At 53.5% G+C, this 19,372-nt stretch overlaps 1 protein-coding gene and 1 long non-coding RNA gene across 2 annotated transcripts in view; one reads left to right on the top strand and one right to left on the bottom strand.

The window, feature by feature from the left end:
* SPAG7 (sperm associated antigen 7) overlaps positions 1-6,985 on the bottom strand; it is a 37,604-nt gene extending 30,619 nt beyond the window's left edge. Inside the window, exons 1-2 of the mRNA XM_075582164.1 lie at positions 6,831-6,985; positions 1,327-1,394 (exon numbers count right to left, since the gene is read on the bottom strand). Of these exons, the coding sequence (XP_075438279.1) occupies positions 1,327-1,394; positions 6,831-6,915 (153 nt within the window). The 5' untranslated portion in view covers positions 6,916-6,985. The remainder of the gene's footprint in view (positions 1-1,326; positions 1,395-6,830) is intronic.
* Positions 6,571-18,963, top strand: LOC142477115 (uncharacterized). The gene is made up of 3 exons (XR_012792182.1): positions 6,571-7,137; positions 7,821-7,969; positions 18,561-18,963. It is a non-coding gene; the product is annotated as an uncharacterized LOC142477115 (long non-coding RNA).
* Positions 18,964-19,372: the final 409 nt, after the last annotated feature.

Raw genomic sequence — 19,372 nt, 5'->3', positions numbered from 1 at the left:
TGCGGGGGGATGGACAGGCTCATAGCTCCCTTCTGTCTGTGTCACCCTGCGGGGGGAGGGACAGAGTCATAGCTCCATTCTGTCTGTGTCACTGTGTCACCCTGCGGGGGAGGGACAGTCTCATAGCTCCATTCTGTCTGTGTCACTGTGTCACCCTGCTGGGGGAGGGACAGTCTCATAGCTCCCTTCTGTCTGTGTCACTGTGTCACCCTGCGGGGAGGGACAGGCACATAGCTCCCTTCTGTGTTACTGTGTCACCCTGCGGGGGGAGGGACAGGCTCATAGCTCCCTTCTGTCTGTGTCACTGTGTCACCCTGCGGGGGAGGGACAGGCACATAGCTCCCTTCTGTCTGTGTTACTGTGTCACCCTGCGGGGGGAGGGACAGGCTCATAGCTCCCTTCTGTCTGTGTTACTGTGTCACCCTGCGGGGGGAGGGACAGTCTCATAGCACCCTTCTGTCTGTGTCACTGTGTCACCCTGCGGGGGGAGGGACAGGCTCATAGCTCCCTTCTGTCTGTGTCACTGTGTCACCCTGCGGGGGGAGGGACAGTCTCATAGCTCCCTTCTGTCTGTGTTACTGTGTCACCCTGCAGGGGGAGGGACAGGCACATAGCTCCCTTCTGTCTGTGTCACTGTGTCACCTTGCGGGGGGAGGGACAGGCTCATAGCTCCCTTCTGTCTGTGTCACTGTGTCACCCTGCGGGGGGAGGGACAGGCTCATAGCTCCCTTCTGTCTGTGTCACTGTGTCACCCTGCGGGGGGAGGGACAGGCTCATAGCTCCCTTCTGTCTGTGTCACTGTGTCACCCTGCGGGGGAGGGACAGGCTCATAGCTCCCTTCTCTCTGTGTCACTGTGTCACCCTGCGGGGGGAGGGACAGACTCATAGCTCCCTTCTGTCTGTGTCACTGTGTCACCCTGCGGGGGGAGGGACAGACTCATAGCTCCCTTCTGTCTGTGTCACTGTGTCACCCTGCGGGGGGAGGGACAGACTCATAGCTCCCTTCTGTCTGTGTCACTGTGTCACCCTGCGGGGGAGGGACAGGCACATAGCTCCCTTCTGTGTGTCACCCTGCGGGGGGGAGGGACCGGCTGTGTCACCCTGCGGGGGGAGGGACAGGCTGTGTCACTGTGTCACCCTGCGGGGGGAGGGACAGGCTGTGTCACCCTGCGGGGGGAGGGACAGGCTGTGTCACTGTGTCACCCTGCGGGGGGAGGGACAGGCTGTGTCACTGTGTCACCCTGCGGGGGAGGGACAGGCTGTGTCACTGTGTCACCCTGCGGGGGGAGGGACAGTCTTGCTTTGTTCTGTTACTGGATCACTCACCCGTTTCCGAAACTCCACTTTCTGCCGCTTCTCGTGCTCCTGCAGCTTTTTCAGTCGGGCTGCTTGCTCTGCGGATGGATTCACACTAATTACTGTCACTAATTGGTAAATAGTTCATGGCAAAGAATTATCGGGACAATCTCACCGAACTCCGTTCTTAACACAACCGACGACATTTTACTATTAAGCAAATAGGGTTTCCCGGACTTGTCTCCCCGTCATCGGAAACCGACCCAAAACATTATTCCCTTTCACATGTTCCTGTGTTTGGATTGTGCTGGTCATCGGGTTAAACTTGGTGTGAGAAATGCATATTTTAGGTCTTTAGACAAAGCCACTTGGTCCCCAAAATAAACATTTTTACCAATTTAATGGGATTTGTTGAATTAAATAAATTCATGATTCAAGAAAGCACGCGTCTCTCTGCGTGTGCGTGTGTGTGTGTGTGTATGTGCGTGCCGGTGCGTGTGTATGCGCGTCTCTCTGCGTGTGTATGCGCGTCTCTCTGCGTGTGCATGCCTGTGCGTGTGTATGTGCGTACCTGTGTGTATGTGCGTCTCTCTGCTTGTGCGTGCTTGTGCGTGCCTGTGCGTGTGTATGCGCGTCTCTCTGCTTGTGCGTGCCTGTGCGTGTGTATGCGCGTCTCTCTGCGTGTGCGTGCCTGTGCGTGTGTATGCGCGTCTCTCTGCGTGTGCGTGTGCGTGTGTATGCGCGTCTCTCTGCGTGTGCGTGCCTGTGCGTGTGTATGCGCGTCTCTCTGCGTGTGCGTGCCTGTGCGTGTGTATGCGCGTCTCTCTGCGTGTGCGTGTGCGTGTGTATGCGCGTCTCTCTGCGTGTGCGTGCCTGTGCGTGTGTATGCGCGTGCCTGTGCGTGTGTATGCGCGTCTCTCTGCGTGTGCGTGCCTGTGCATGTGCGTGTCAGTGCGTGTGTATGCGCGTCTCTCTGCTTGTGCGTTCCTGTGCGTGTGTATGTGCGTGCGTGTGCGTGTGTATGCGCGTCTCTGCATGTGCGTGCGTGTGCGTGTGTATGCGCGTCTCTGCATGTGCGTGCGTGTGCGTGTGTATGCGCGTCTCTCTGCGTGTGCGTGCCTGTGCGTGTCAGTGCGTGTGTATGCGCGTCTCTCTGCGTGTGCGTGCCTGTGCGTGTCAGTGCGTGTGTATGCGCGTCTCTCTGCTTGTGCGTTCCTGTGCGTGTGTATGCGCGTCTCTGCATGTGCGTGCGTGTGCGTGTGTATGCGCGTCTCTGCATGTGCGTGCGTGTGCGTGTGTATGCGCGTCTCTCTGCGTGTGCGTGCCTGTGCGTGTCAGTGCGTGTGTATGCGCGTCTCTCTGCGTGTGCGTGCCTGTGCGTGTCAGTGCGTGTGTATGCGCGTCTCTCTGCTTGTGCGTTCCTGTGCGTGTGTATGCGCGTGCCTGTGCGTGTGTATGCGCGTCTCTGCATGTGCGTGCGTGTGCGTGTGTATGCGCGTGCCTGTGCGTGTGTATGCGCGTCTCTCTGCGTGTGCGTGCCTGTGCATGTGCGTGTCAGTGCGTGTGTATGCGCGTCTCTCTGCTTGTGCGTGCCTGTGCGTGTGTATGCGCGTCTCTCTGCGTGTGCGTGCCTGTGCGTGTGTATGCGCGTTTCTCTGCGTGTGCGTGTGCGTGTGTATGCGCGTCTCTCTGCGTGTGCGTGCCTGTGCGTGTGTATGCGCGTCTCTCTGCGTGTGCGTGCCTGTGCGTGTGTATGCGCGTCTCTCTGCGTGTGCGTGTGCGTGTGTATGCGCGTCTCTCTGCGTGTGCGTGCCTGTGCGTGTGTATGCGCGTGCCTGTGCGTGTGTATGCGCGTCTCTCTGCGTGTGCGTGCCTGTGCATGTGCGTGTCAGTGCGTGTGTATGCGCGTCTCTCTGCTTGTGCGTTCCTGTGCGTGTGTATGTGCGTGCGTGTGCGTGTGTATGCGCGTCTCTGCATGTGCGTGCGTGTGCGTGTGTATGCGCGTCTCTGCATGTGCGTGCGTGTGCGTGTGTATGCGCGTCTCTCTGCGTGTGCGTGCCTGTGCGTGTCAGTGCGTGTGTATGCGCGTCTCTCTGCGTGTGCGTGCCTGTGCGTGTCAGTGCGTGTGTATGCGCGTCTCTCTGCTTGTGCGTTCCTGTGCGTGTGTATGCGCGTCTCTGCATGTGCGTGCGGTGTGCGTGTGTATGCGCGTCTCTGCATGTGCGTGCGTGTGCGTGTGTATGCGCGTCTCTCTGCGTGTGCGTGCCTGTGCGTGTCAGTGCGTGTGTATGCGCGTCTCTCTGCGTGTGCGTGCCTGTGCGTGTCAGTGCGTGTGTATGCGCGTCTCTCTGCTTGTGCGTTCCTGTGCGTGTGTATGCGCGTGCCTGTGCGTGTGTATGCGCGTCTCTGCATGTGCGTGCGTGTGCGTGTGTATGCGCGTGCCGGTGCGTGTGTATGCGCGTGCCTTTATTTATATAGCGCCATTAGTGTACATAGCGCCGCTGCACGGCAGTAATACACGTGACAATCATAAATAACAAATAAAAATAACCAGGGCTCAACAAACTAGGGCAAAACCCATCACGCCCCCCCCCTAATTTAACTCGCCCCCCCCTAATTTAACTCGCCCCCCCCCCTAATTTAACTCGCCCCCCCCCCCTAATTTAACTGGCCCCCGTAATTTAACTCGCCCCCCCCCCTAATTTAACTCGCCCCCCCCCCCTAATTTAACTCTCCCCCCTCTCATGACTCTTACCGACGGCGCAGTGCGACGATCTCCGTCTTCTCCAGTGCAAATTGTAACGTTTCCCCTGCAGGTCCTGAAAAAATGGCCGCTGGCGTGGCAACATGATGTTACGTGGCGCCGCGTGACATCACGGCGTAACATACTATCGCCGTGGCAAAGCGGCGTCAGCCATTTTTTCAGAACCTGCAGGGGAAACATTACAATTTGCACGGGAGAAGACGGAGATCGCCGCACTGCGCCGCCGGACTGCGCCGCCGGACCCCGCCGCAGGTAAGCACTCGACAGCAGACAAAATGCTCTCGCCCGTGGCGTGCGGGGCGAGTGCATTTGTCGAGCCCTGCAAATAAACACATAATGGGAATAAACTCTTCAGACATAAAAGTAACATTCAGGAAAAGGAGTCCCTGCCCCGAAGAGCTTACACTCTACCGTACAGCCGGAATATAGTGCCATGTTTCATCCTGAAAACGTCCTGCCGAAAACGGGCCCCGTACATAAGCGCAGCCCGATGCCTTTTTATTTCCGTGTACATAAGCGCAGCCCGACGCCTTTTTATTTCCGTGTATATAAGCGCAGCCCCGACCGACGCCTTTTTATTTCCGTGTAGGACACCGTCAAAACGTTAGGGTCGGGTTATGTGCGCGGCCGCGCTATCTCCGCGCTATCTCCGCGCCAATACGGTAATTGGTGGGGAGAACGTACAGAGACAGTAGGAGGGAGTTCTGGTAAGTGTGTCTGCAGGGGGCCAAGCTTTATGTATCATGTGTTCAGAATATCCACTGTGCTATTCATATGCTTCTTTACGCAAGTGTGTCTTAAGGTGGGTCCTAAAGGTGGATAGAGAGGGTGCTAGTCGGGTACTGAGGGGAAGGGCATTCCAGAGGTGTGGGGCAGTCAGTGAGAAGGGTTAAGGTGGGAGAGGGCTTTAGATACAAAGGGGGTAGAAAGAAGACATTCTTGAGCAGAACGCAAGAGTCGGGATGGTGCATAGCGAGAAATTAGGGCGGAGATGTAAGGAGGGGCAGAAGGTTTTACCCTACTGGTGGGGGGGGGGGGGAGAGAGGGGAGGTTTTACCCTACTGGGTGGGGGGGGGAGAGAGGGGAGGTTTTACCCTACTGGGTGGGTGGGGGGGGGGAGAGAGGGGAGGTTTTACCCTACTGGGTTGGGGGGTGGGGGGGGAGAGAGGGGAGGTTTTACCCTACTGGGTGGGTGGGGGGGGGGAGAGAGGGGAGGTTTTACCCTACTGGGTTGGGGGGTGGGGGGGGAGAGAGGGGAGGTTTTACCCTACTGGGTTGGGGGGTGGGGGGGGAGAGAGGGGAGGTTTTACCCTACTGGTGGGGGGGGGGGGGGAGAGGGGAGGTTTTACCCTACTGGTGGGGGGGGGGGGGGAGAGAGGGGAGGTTTTACCCTACTGGGTGGGGGGGGGAGAGAGGGGAGGTTTTACCCTACTGGGTGGGTGGGGGGGGCGGGGAGAGAGGGGAGGTTTTACTCTACTGGGTGGGGGGGGAGAGAGGGGAGGTTTTACCCTACTGGGTGGGGGTGGGGGGAGGAGGTTGTATCCTATTGGGGGGGAGGTGGTTGTATCCTATTGGGGGGGAGGTGGTTGTATCCTATTGGGGGGGGAGGTTGTATCCTATTGGGGGGGGGGGAGGTTGTATCCTATTGGGGGGGGGAGGTTGTATCCTATTGGGGGGGGAGGTTGTATCCTATTGGGGGGGGGGAGGTTGTATCCTATTGGGGGGGGGGGAGGTTGTATCCTATTGGGGGGGGTTGTAGCCTATTGGGGGGGAGGGGAAGTTGTAGCCTGGGTGGGGGTGGGGGGGGAGGTTGTATCCTATTGGGGGGGAGGTGGTTGTATCCTATTGGGGGGGAGGTGGTTGTATCCTATTGGGGGGGGAGGTTGTATCCTATTGGGGGGGGAGGTTGTATCCTATTGGGGGGGGGGTTGTAGCCTATTGGGGGGGAGGGGAGGTTGTAGCCTATTGGGGGGGAGGGGAGGTTGTAGCCTATTAGGGGGGGGGGGGTTGTACCCTATTGGGGGGGTTGTATCCTATTAGGGGGGGAGGTTGTATCCTATTGGGTGGGAGGTTGTATCCTATTGGGTGGGAGGTTGTATCCTATTGGGGGGGTTGTATCCTATTGGGAGGGGGAGGTTGTATCCTATTGGGGGGGGGAGGTTGTACCCTATATGGGAGGGGGAGGTTGTACCCTATAGGGGAGCTACCTTATCTAGTGGCCAATACTTTACATACATTATAGGGGGTATTGCCATATACGGGGCAGTAAGTGGTTGGGGGTTAGGAGAGGCGGCATGTCTATGGGGGTGAAGAGGTTACATGGCTGAGCGCTTTCACCGGAAGACTGGCCCTTTAAACAGGTTTGATTGACAAAGGGAGCAGCCAATGAGAGCCCTGGGTAAAGCAGGGAAGTGGGCCAAGGCGCTGGGCAGCAGACCCGCCCTTCAAGGTGATGGAATGCTGGGTCATCCAATCAGAGTAAAGGACCCTCCTGCTCGTAACCAATCACAACACAGGCTTGCAGTACCTCGGCAGTGGGAGGGGAGAAGGGGGAGGTTGCTTTCACCCAATCACAGCGCAGGGATACCCCCTAGCAACCTGTAACCATTGCTGGAGACGTGAGCGACAGGGGAGCCAGCCAATCACGCGTCGCGGGAACGCCGGTGACGGCGGAGGGGGAGCCCCGGGTGGCGGCGAGACCGGAGGGGGAGAGGCCCGGGAGGAAGGAAGCCTGGGAGGGAAGAGGCCCCGGGAGGAACAGCGGACTCACCTCGGGCCTTCCGCCGGGACTCCTGGTCACCGACCTGCGGCGGCCGCTGCATGGAGCTGAGGATGGAACCGAGGAGATCCGCCATCTTGGATCCTGCGAGCGGGGGCGCGCACGGCGGGCTATAACAGAAGCTCTGCGCGCGCGTGCCCGCGCTCCCCGGCTCTTAAAGCGGCAACGCCAAGTCCCTCCCCCTCCGCGGTCAGTGACGTTTTAAACCACGTGATCGTTTATGACGTCATTTGCCATGCAAATAGTAACGTGACGTCATACAGCAGTGCATTGGAATGGTGATGTCACATCACGTTAAGTATATGAAATGTTCTGTATAATCTTATTATTCAAATGTGTATTATATATATATATATATATATAGTGCAGAATAAATGAGTTCTTCAGTATTAGGTGAAACCTTTTTTATTGGACTAACAATTTATGTCACAGGACAAGCTTCCCACAGTCAGCAATTGCCTGACCTGAAGGAGAGGAGAACTCTGGGAAGCTTGTCCTATGACATAAATTGTTAGTCCAATAAAAAAGGTTTCACCTAATACTGAAGAACTCATTTATTCTGCACTATAGCAACTGGACTAACGCGGCTATTTTCTGCTTTATATATATATATATATATATATGTAACGGGTGTTCCCCCCCCCAATCGCAGATATAGTGTGGGTGCGGAGAACATACGGTTTTACCAGGTGTGGTGCTTTACCTGCTTGTCTCACTGGCCCGTGTGAGTATTGTGTTATATTTACCGCTAATACCTTCATACCCCACCCTTTCATCACCTGATATTTGATTGGGCAACACCTATAAGTGAACAAGATACCAAGATAGGATTACACTCACACTAGTCCGTGTGAGTGCTAAACTATAATATATAGTATACAATCTTCTTGGTGGTTTATAAAACACACCATCCCCCCCCCCACATTGACGTATATATAATTATATGTGTTAACCCTATCCTCCTTTCTATTTATACGAGAGGAAATCCCCCTGGAGTGGCACTGTGAACCAACGGAGTAAGTGGCCGCTACATCAAGAAGAAGAACCCGCATCGCAAGAAGAAAAGCCTCATCAGAAGCACACGGGACTCCCAAAGAAACCCTGACGTGACAGGGCTTACACAAGGCCGTGTAAGTTTTATATACCTTTATTTTATTTCACCTTCACACCAACACACATATACCCATGTGTGCCTATCCATCCAATTAGATATTAGACACCTGAGCCACCACACCCGCTCAAGATATAATTGCTTCACCTTAAAGAGCAATTACCAGCTCTATAACACTGCCTGTTTCCAACCATTGTGCTCCCCCATCCTTTTTGTATTCATTACCTATAAGGGTCCCGGATAGATCCTGCTGGGGTTCCGAGTCACAAGAGGAGACCACTCGAAAACCATTTACAGGCAGTATTACACAACTCTTTTTATACTTCTACACATCAGATAAGCTACATAGAGATAGCGCCCGGGTACCTTCTCAAACAAACTTGGCTCACAGGAGGGCTGAGCTTCCGCCACGGGGAACCTGGGCAATATGTTAAGACTAATAGTACTCTGGTACTCGGTGCAGCGCCTCCACCCGCGATGGTTCCTAGCAAAGCGGGAATTGTTCCTCGCAGGACATCACACAATAAACACATAGACTGTATGTATTATAACCAATACCGTTTACTTGTGAGCATAAAAACATACGTACATACAACATTAACCGGTGTCCCTCCCTAGAGGAGACACGAACCACGGCGTCTCTCAAGACGCTAACGCTATCTTGCGCCACGGCGGACGCCAACACTTTATACGCCACGGCGGACGTCAACACTTTATGCGCCACGGCGGACGCCAACACTTTATACGCCACGGCGGACGCCAACACTTTATACGCCACGGCGGACGCCAACACTTTATACGCCACGGCGGACGCCAACACTTTATGCGCCACCTTCCACTGGATGATCGCACCCCGTGTCCAGTAACTCCACCCAATGTCCCGCACTACCAAGTCATATAAATGTGTGTGTGACTGCGCAGCCACTGTGTCTGGTGATAGGCCTTGTTGGTGCACTTGATGTTATGGATTACCTCCAGTGCTCGGACCTGCAACGGCTTCACAAAGGATCAAGGCGAGCTCCTACACGATATCCATGATCCACCGCAGGATGATCCGTCAGGGGCGATCCCACCCTGGAGATAGTCCAGCTCTCTCCGCAGGAAACGCAGCGTCCGCTGTTCCCTAACTAACAAATAGCTAATGGGGCAGAGTCCTTAACCTGGGGCCTGTCCCTACAACACTCAGCTATGGTGACTCAGGGCTATCTGGGGCCTAGGGGGATTGCTGGCCTAGTGCAGGGAGTCACTGACTCCTGCACCCTACCTCCTTCCCCTAGCTGCTCCAATCACCAACTGCCAACGTGCTGCAAGCCCGCGAAATGTATCCTTTTCCTTCTGCACAGTCATCTTCCAGCCCTATTGGCTCCTGCGCATGCGCAACAACACTTACAATGGCGGCGCCCTGCTCCGTGAGCCGCCGGGACCCTAGCAACGGCCCGATCGCGTCCCCGGCAACCGGCCGCATACCGGAGGAGACGCGCTGCTCCCTGCTCCGGCCCCCACCTTCCGAAATGGCCGTCGGGTCTGCCTCTTGTCTCCGGCAGCACCGGCCATCGATCCTGGCCATAGGAAGGTAAGAGGAAGATTGCAGGCAAGAGGGGTGACCTAGCTACATCCTCCCCCTGGTAAAATCCCCCATGTCCCCGCTTGGGACACAACAATGTAACTATGTACAGAAGTTATATAATGAAAATGGCACAACATCGTTATATAATAAAAATGCAACAACCACATACGATCTTAATTAACTCTAGATCAGATTGCACATTTCATTGAACATCACAATGGCAGACTGCACTCTGCCGCGAGCCCACTGCTGAGCCTCATAATGGGGTGCCCCAATTTGATCATAGGTTACCCGGTTTGGAGGGTACCTTACTCTTTGGCTCCTGCGTGGCCGTTCTTCTGCGACTCCCTCGGGGGAGTAATAAACACAGTCCTGAGGCTCAGCCTCTTCCCTTGAGGGGAGAAATGTCTCTGAACAGTCTCTGTTAGGCACAAAGCACGGGCTCTGTGCATCCAAAGGCTGGCCTGTTGGTGCCACCTTAGTAGGCATTGGCCTACGGGGCCCTTTACCCGTAGCTCCTCTGGGAGATGCCCCTTCTGTGGAGTAGTCCCTTTGAGAGGGTCCTTCCATAGGATCTTCAGGAGTTTCAGAGTGGGTCTCGTTATCAACAGTCTCTTGACCCACCTCTGATAAGTCGGGTTCACCATTGAGCGGTGTGGCCAGTATTTCTGCTTCTTCGTCTCCCACTTGTGGAATGGGGAGAAGATGGTTGCGGTGCCATACCTTTACCCGGCCTTCAGTGTCTTTGATGGGATAGACCGGGAGGCCAGGCATCTGAGACTCTCTTTCGTATACACTCCGTCTCTCCATCGGTCGGCCAATTTGTGTTTTCCCGGGACTCCCAGATTCCTAAGCAACACAGCGTCTCCTGGACGAAGTTCCCGATATTTGACCTTATGATCGTATCGCCTTTTATTGTCAGCGTTCAACTTAGCTGTAGACTTCTCCGCCTGTTGATAGGCCTGCTGCAAGCTGTCTTTGAGTCTTTGCATGTATTTGAAGTGGGTAGCGTTGTGTATCCCATCTGTCGATACGCGAAGGCGCACATCTACGGGCAGTCTCGCCTCTCGTCCAAACATGAGGAAGTACGGGGAGAACCCAGTTGAGTCGTGTCGGGTGCAGTTGTACGCGTGAACCAGGGCCTCTACATGTGGACTCCATTCGGTTTTCTGAGCACCCTTTAGCGTTCCGAGCATGTCAAGTAAGGTTCGATTAAATCGTTCTGGCAACGCGTCACCTTCGGGATGATACGGGGTCGTTCGCGACTTAGAAATGTCCAGCATTTTGAGCAGTTCTCGGATCAACATACTCTCGAAGTCCCTCCCTTGGTCGGAGTGAAGACGGTTGGGGAGACCGTAGTGCACAAAGTACTTTTCCCATAGTACTTTTGCTATGGTGATGGCTTTCTGGTCTTTCGTGGGGAAGGCCTGGGCATACCGGGTGTAATGGTCCGTGATGACCAGCACGTTGCTTATTCCCCGGCTATCGGGCTCAATGCACAGGAAGTCCATACACACCTGGTCCATGGGACCAGAACTCTTCAGATGGCCCATGGGGGCTGCTCCGGTCGGCAGGGTCTTACGCTGTATGCACCTAGTATAACGGCGACAGTGGCGTTCGACGGCCTCTCGCATCATGGGCCAGAAAAAGCGGTCTCTGACCAACCCAAAGGTCTTTTCTATTCCGAGATGTCCATGCTCAATCTGTAGGGACTTCAACACCATGTATTGCAAGTTTTTAGGGAGGACTAGTTGTCGCCTATCCCGGTGGTTGTGGTATTGCACCTCCCGATAGAGTAAGCAGTTGTCTATTTCGAATTTGTCCACTTCCCGCATGAGCAAGGCCACCAAGTCATTGGGGGCATGCTTCAGAAGGGCTGGGTTCTTCTTTTCAACGGCTTGCCTGATGATACTAACGACAGGATCTCGTATTTGGTAGTCTACCAGATCTTTCCACCGTAACACCTTGTCCTGCGTTATGTTCATTCCTTTTGGGTTACAGTAGGCGGCTGGCACAGCCTGCGACCGACATCCCAATGAATCTGCCACCCTTAATTCTGAGAAGGCCACTTGGTCATTGACGATGGCGGCCATGCTACACATAGCTCGCACTCCGGGTCCTGGGAGTCCTCCCATTCCTCATCATCTGGAATAGCACTTAGCCCTGGCCTTCGGGAGAGGGCGTCCGCCCCGACATTCATTGTACTTCATTGTACTTCATTGAGAAGCTGTAATTGTACAGAGCGGCCAGCCATCGGTGTCCTGCTGCATCTAATTTGGCCGAGGTATTTATGTATGTGAGGGGATTGTTATCCGTCCTTACCTCAAACGTCACTCCGTACAGGTAGTCATGGAGCTTCTCGGTGATCGCCCACTTGAGAGCCAGGAACTCCAACTTGTGGACGGGGTATCTCTGTTCACTGGGGGTCAGACTGCGGCTGATGTAGGCTACCGGCCGAAGGCCCTCGGGGTGCTTCTGGTGCAGGACGGCACCCAGTCCATTGAGACTGGCATCCACATGCAGAACGTATGGCTGTTCGGGATCAGCATACGCAAGCACCGGCGCTTCGGTCAGACATTTCTTCAATTTCAGGAAGGCCTGTTCACACTCAGACGTCCATTTATCACCAAACGGTTGGCGAGCCAATACAGCCTTCCTTCCGGTCTCTTCGGGGTATATCTTCAACAGATTGTTCAGGGGTTTAGCTCTACTCGAATACCCTTCCACGAAGCGACGGTAGTACCCGCAGAACCCCAGGAAGGATCGTAGTTCTGTGACATTCTCGGGACGCGGCCAGTTCACAACCGCTTCCACCTTGGCTGGGTCGGTGGCGATCCCTTGAGCCGATACAATGTGCCCCACGTAGGTCACCGCGGTGTGACAAAACCGGCACTTGTCTAGGGAGTTTGTTAGACGTGATACAGCGTGCTTACGCTTGGGGAGGAGAAGGGGCGCATCAGCACAGACGTCATCGGAGGAGGACGAGGCGCTCCGAGTCGCGGCCACGAAGCGGGGATTCACGCTCACTCCAGCCTCCATCTGCATCACCCCGGCATCCTCTCATGAAAGCAGACGGCACGTTGTATCCTGTGTGTAGGGACTAACGGCATGTGAGTGTACTGTTGTTTAGCCCAGTAGTATTTTTATTAAATTTTACGGTATCATACCATTGGTGCCTTATTTCTCCTTGCATTTTGGTGTATGGTGTTGCGAGCGTGTATCTGAAGAGAGGTCACATCGCCTGACAACACATATATGTACAGCCAGCCGGGAAGGAAGTGAAAGATACCTTTTGAGGCCCTTTATTATCTATTTTTAAGTAAGTAGCTGGCAACGGTGGGGGTGATCACGATTGACCAGAAGATACTGCGCAATGGTTGTTCTGTCTTGTATGAATTCAGATCTGGTTCTGCCATTCTAAAGGACTTAAGTGTGATCGGATTTTGGACTCATTCACCATCCCCACTACCAAGATTTTGGGACTTCATATTTTGTCAGGTTTATATACCCGATAGTGCGCCAAGGATTAATCTGTTTTATTTATTGTTTGTTAATTGTATTTTGTGTATTTTTTGCAACTGTTGTACTTACCTTGTGGATAGGTTTGTTTTCCCAATCCTAGGCATCCATTTCCCAGTCTGCTAAGTTAGCCTGTGGGAATTCCCATATTGGTATTTCCTGAATAGGAGGTTCCAACACTTTTTTTAGAGCACTTATTTATCATTAAAGTGTATTTGTAAGTTAGATTAATAGGTTGAACGCTTAGTATATGCTTAGTTAATTTTGTTATCACTTGTCTAGGGACAATTTCAACCCTTCCTTCCCGAGACGGTCGATCACTTTGAGCAGCCTCTCTTCATGCTCCTCCAGAGTTCTTCCGAAGACAATGATGTCATCCAGATAGACGAGACACTCCCGAGGGTTCATGTCCCAGATAGTCTTCTCCATCAGTCGTTGGAAGGTAGCAGGCGCCCCACATATACCTTGGGGCATATGCGTAAATTGGTAGAACCCCAAGGGGCAGCCGAAAGCTGTCTTCTCCTGATCCTCCGCAGTCATAGGTACCTGATAGTACCCGGATCGGAGGTCGAGCACGCTGAACCATTGACTTCCATTCAGCGCATTCAGGATCTCTTCAATGCGAGGGAGGTTGTACTGATCCGGTATCGTACGATTGTTCAGAGTTCGATAGTCGACACACAGGCGTACGGACCCGTTCTTTTTACGCACCACCACTATGGGCGACGCGTATGGCCCCCGGGACTCCGTCAAAATCCCGGCATCTTCCATATCGTGAATGACGTTCCTCACATCGTCCACATCCCGCGGGGCGATGCGACGAGAGCGTTCCCGGAACGGAGTGGCATCACTCAGTCGAATGTTATGTTGGGCGCTGCGACTGCACCCCACATCCATCTCACTCGTGGAGAACACATGTCGTCGTTGATTCAACTGGGTTGCCAGCCGTTCTTTCCACTTGGTGGATATCGTCGACTCACCGAAGTTGAAATCCAGATCGACTAACCGCTCATCCACGGCCGCCGCCTTCACCTGAGGCGAGTTTTCTACCGGGCTGACCGGATATATGCAACCCAAACTCTGGTCGGCATCAAATTCCATCAGGAAGGGGGAGAGATTCTGCACATACACATGGGTTCGTAGAGGGATCTTAGTCGCCCACTCCCTCACTTCGGGTAGTACCCTATACCCTCTCCGAACTTCTTCTTCTTCAGGCGTACTCTCCAGAGAGAACAGCTGATCGCACTCATCTCGTTCGGGATAACAACACCAGACGGCCATTCTTTGTGCTCCCCCTGGTAATATGGTCGTCAGTCCGCGTTGACGGTTGTAGAGATCCCCGTGACGCTCCAGGGCATATACCCGTTTGCACTCCTCTCGTAGGACCGGATCTAGGAGAGAGGTGGCTAGCGGCAACTCGTTAGTCTCTTTCAGATACGCTCGAACCACCGCTTGCACTATGTCGGTGTTGGTACCCAGGATGATCGGATACTTGTACTGATCCTGGGGCTCCGGACATACCAGCGCCGCTACAAGCATGGAGTGGGTCTTGCCGGTGTTCAGTTGGGGTATTTCCATTTGAACCCTTACAATCCCATCGATGGGGTAGTCTTCATTACTTAACCCCGGTACTTTCACATGATCGGCCGCTCCCAGGGGGCAGTGTCTGAGGTGCTGGTCATAGAACGGGCGGTATATGATGGTCACTTGTGACCCCGTGTCCAGTAGAGCCGACGCATAGATCCCTTCTAGTAACACCCGCACGATAGCTGCGGGGCCTACTTGGCTGTAAGCTTCCCGGTTGGAGGTGTCATCCCCGGGGCCGGCCTCCGCAGGGGCATCGGTGGTTCCCGGAGGGGTTTCCACGTCAGACCCGGCAGTTTGTACTCGGCATACCATCGACCGGGCTGGGTGCCTTCTGTCGGGAGGTTTTTCCCCCGGGGGGTCCTCCCTTTCTGGACAGTCACGGGAGAAGTGGCCCTTCTTACCGCAGGTATAGCAAATGAGTTCTCTTCGTTCAGGAGGACCCCTGTACGGAGAAGATGATTCCCTGGCGGGTCTAGATGTGGAACCCGAGCCCTTGGTTGCGGCCTCATCATCCTGACTCGGGGCTTTCTTGGTCTTTGCCGCAGCAGCCCGTGAAGGTTCACTTGTGGAGGGCTACTTAGTCTTCTTGGAAGTGTGCAACTGGGCGTAGGCTTCATGTTCTTTTATCTCATCCATTAGCTCCTCCCAGGAAGGGGGGTCACCTCGCATCGAAGAGCGCTTCATCATGATTACCATATGATGTTCGGGTAGAGCTCCTCTCAGAAATTGCTTACGGCAATATTCATCCACCTCGGCGGCCGTAATACTTTTCCTTTTTCGCATCTCCCATAAGACTGCTCGAATCCGCTGTAGGAAATCCGATAGCTCCTCTCCGTCTTTCTGGCAAAGATCGAGGTACCGCTTCATCAAGTGTCCTGGGTCCTCGGTTCGCCCGTATGCCCGCACAAGAGTCTCTAGCATTTGATGGGCGGTGACGTCCGCATGCTGATCTTTAGCCATCTGTATGGTGGTGGATGCGGGAGGGCGCAGGCACTCCATTATGCGTTGTCGCTTCACCAGCTCAGAGCACGTCCACTCTTCTAGGACCTGAGAAGCGTACTCTCTCCAGACGTCAAACGCTTCTTCGCCCGTCGGGGTCGGCCTGGTTCCTGAAAAGATTTTTAGCTTGCGATACTGTTGCGAGGTCTGAGCTTCGGATCGGGACGGCCCCATTTCTAGGAGGGCCTGAGCTAGCATTCGGATCTCGTCCCCAGGTTTAGAGGACGAGTTGGCCATACTTAATGGTGGGCTGTAGTCGGCGTGTGAGGCCATCTCGGCCCCGCGATCACGTTCAGAGGGGGAAGGCGATGTGTGCATAGCAACCTCTTGTAAATTCGTGCGGGAACTGCCGGGTTCTGATTTTATGGCCAGTTCAGGATAGACAACAATACAGCAAGACCCGGTGGACGTCGTGAGCCACAAGCTGGACGGACCCTGATCTTCAGTTATATCCTTCCCTATACTCACTAACACGGAGCAATACTCCCGGTCCGCATCCTTACGTCGCTCTAACACTCTTATTTTGGCATCATGCCGGATATGTGGGTGCTGCCTCAAGGCCAGTGGTATGGATGAAGACGGCGTATCAACAGGAACCCGGCTCACCGCGAGCGCGTGGAGCGGCGGCACCTGTAGCTCCACGGCCCAGTCACACACTTCTGAGCGTGAGGGGGACGGTAATGGTGGTGACATTGTGAGAGAGAGAAAAAAAAATGGAACAGGGCACCCCAGGTCTAAGATCTCAGCACTAAACATCAGCAGACGTCTCACACCCTTTGGCTGCGCCATGGGCTGTCCGCCTTTGGGGCGACGCAGCTGTACACTGAGGGTTCAGAATGAGTGCAGCTGTGAACTCAAAGTTCTGCCCTCATTAACATTCCAGGGGGTGGGGTTGCACAAAGTTCTGCCCTCATTAACATTCCAGTGGGTGGGGTTGCACAAAGTTCTGTCCTCATTAACATTCCAGTGGGTGGGGTTGCACAAAGTTCTGTCCTCATTAACATTCCAGGGGGTGGGGTTGCACAAAGTACTGTCCTCATTAACATTCCAGGGGGTGGGGTTGCACAAAGTTCTGTCCTCATTAACATTCCAGGGGGTGGGGTTGCACAAAGTTCTGCCCTCATTAACATTCCAGTGGGTGGGGTTGCACAAAGTACTGTCCTCATTAACATTCCAGGGGGTGGGGTTGCACAAAGTTCTGTCCTCATTAACATTCCAGTGGGTGGGGTTGCACAAAGTACTGTCCTCATTAACATTCCAGTGGGTGGGGTTGCACAAAGTACTGTCCTCATTAACATTCCAGGGGGTGGGGTTGCACAAAGTACTGTCCTCATTAACATTCCAGGGGGTGGGGTTGCACAAAGTACTGTCCTCATTAACATTCCAGGGGGTGGGGTTGCACAAAGTACTGTCCTCATTAACATTCCAGGGGGTGGGGTTGCACAAAGTTCTGTCCTCATTAACATTCCAGGTGGTGGGGTTGCACAAAGTTCTGCCCTCATTAACATTCCAGTGGGTGGGGTTGCACAAAGTTCTGTCCTCATTAACATTCCAGGGGGTGGGGTTGCACAAAGTACTGTCCTCATTAACATTCCAGTGGGTGGGGTTGCACAAAGTTCTGCCCTCATTAACATTCCAGTGGGTGGGGTTGCACAAAGTTCTGTCCTCATTAACATTCCAGGGGGTGGGGTTGCACAAAGTACTGTCCTCATTAACATTCCAGTGGGTGGGGTTGCACAAAGTTCTGCCCTCATTAACATTCCAGTGGGTGGGGTTGCACAAAGTTCTGTCCTCATTAACATTCCAGGGGGTGGGGTTGCACAAAGTACTGTCCTCATTAACATTCCAGTGGGTGGGGTTGCACAAAGTTCTGCCCTCATTAACATTCCAGTGGGTGGGGTTGCACAAAGTTTTGTCCTCATTAACATTCCAGGGGGTGGGGTTGCACAAAGTTCTGTCCTCATTAACATTCCAGTGGGTGGGGTTGCACAAAGTTCTGTCCTCATTAACATTCCAGTGGGTGGGGTTGCACAAAGTTCTGTCCTCATTAACATTCCAGTGGGTGGGGTTGCACAAAGTTCTGTCCTCATTAACATTCCAGTGGGTGGGGTTGCACAAAGTACTGTCCTCATTAACATTCCAGGGGGTGGAATTGCACAAAGTTCTGTCCTCATTAACATTCCAGGGGGTGGAATTGCACAAAGTTCTGTCCTCATTAACATTCCAGTGGGTGGGGTTGCACAAAGTTCTGTCCTCATTAACATTCCAGTGGGTGGGGTTGCACAAAGTTCTGTCCTCATTAACATTCCAGTGGGTGGGGTTGCACAAAGTACTGTCCTCATTAACATTCCAGGGGGTGGGGTTGCACAAAGTACAAGCACATGTTAACCCTTAGCATGCTGGTCCTGTGCAGCCCTTGGGGAGCCCCATCAGGCGACCGCTTTTGGGGCGACGCAGATGTGCATGAAAGATACATACATGAGGGGGCGATAGATTCAGGGTCCTGTGTAGGAGGGAAACGTGTGGATCTACCAGTTGGGCACTTTGGCCCCCGGTGGATACAACGAGTGTCCAATTACGAGCACTCTAGTCTAATTATTAATAATCGTCATTCTGTCTGCTCTCGCCCGATTACCCACAGCCTGCCTTGGGGGTATATATTTGAATTTCTCATTTTAATTGCTATTGATGCTTATATTGTTCTATATGTGGGCATATGCTCTGAGTGCTAATTGTACTTATAACAGCAGGTTTTTACATATAATCATATATGTCACAATATGTTTCTATAGGTTTACGTATTGTTTGCAATTTATTGCATATATGTCCATTCGAAGCATGAGCTGGTTTTTGTATAGTTGTAGCATATCGTGTATTAAACACATCCATCCATCCGGTCTGGAAGGGTTCTATATAGACTAATTATGTTTGTCAATAGGGTAAATGAACATCACCGTATATCTGTCTGAATCACCCTCTGAAGAAGTCGCCCAAGTGTGACGAAACGCGTAAGGACTCCGACATGACATCATCACGCAGGAGCGCCATCAGGCCGGGTCGCGCTCCGAGCGTCTGTGAGGCTGCGGCATTGAAACCAGTCTACAGCAGGACTTCTGCTCCTGTGTGCTGTCTAAATTTTACGCTATGGGGCTTGTGTTCGTTCTCTCGTTCTCTCTCTCTCTCGTTCTCTCTCTCTCTCGTTCTCTCTCTCTCTCTCTCTCGTTCTCTCTCTCTCTCTCTCGTTCTCTCTCTCTCGTTCTCTCTCTCTCGTTCTCTCTCTCTCGTTCTCTCTCTCTCGTTCTCTCTCTCTCGTTCTCTCTCTCTCGTTCTATCTCTCTCGTTCTCTCTCTCTCGTTTCTCTCTCTCTCTCTCTCTCTCTCGTCTATCTCTCTCGTTCTCTCTCTCTCTCGTTCTCTCTCTCTCTCGTTCTATCTCTCTCTCGTTCTCTCTCTCTCTCTCTCTCTCTCGTTCTCTCTCTCTCTCGTCTCTCTCTCTCTCGTTCTCTCTCTCGTTCTCTCTCTCTCTCGTTCTCTCTCTCTCTCGTTCTCTCTCTCTCTCGTTCTCTCTCTCTCTCGTTCTCTCTCTCTCTCTCTCTCTCGTTCTCTCTCTCGTTCTCTCTCTCTCTCGTTCTCTCTCATCGTTCTCTCTCTCTCTTGTTCTCTCTCTCTCCCCCCCCCCCGTCCTCTCTCTCTCTCTCCCCCGTCCCCCCTCTCTCTCTCTCTCTCTCCCCCGTCCCCTCTCTCTCTCTCC

This window comes from Ascaphus truei, unplaced genomic scaffold (assembly GCF_040206685.1).
Source record: "Ascaphus truei isolate aAscTru1 unplaced genomic scaffold, aAscTru1.hap1 HAP1_SCAFFOLD_1958, whole genome shotgun sequence".
In the NCBI taxonomy this organism is placed as follows: domain Eukaryota; kingdom Metazoa; phylum Chordata; class Amphibia; order Anura; family Ascaphidae; genus Ascaphus; species Ascaphus truei.
Note: the sequence above shows the minus strand (reverse complement) of the source record. Positions and strands in the feature narration are given on the sequence as shown.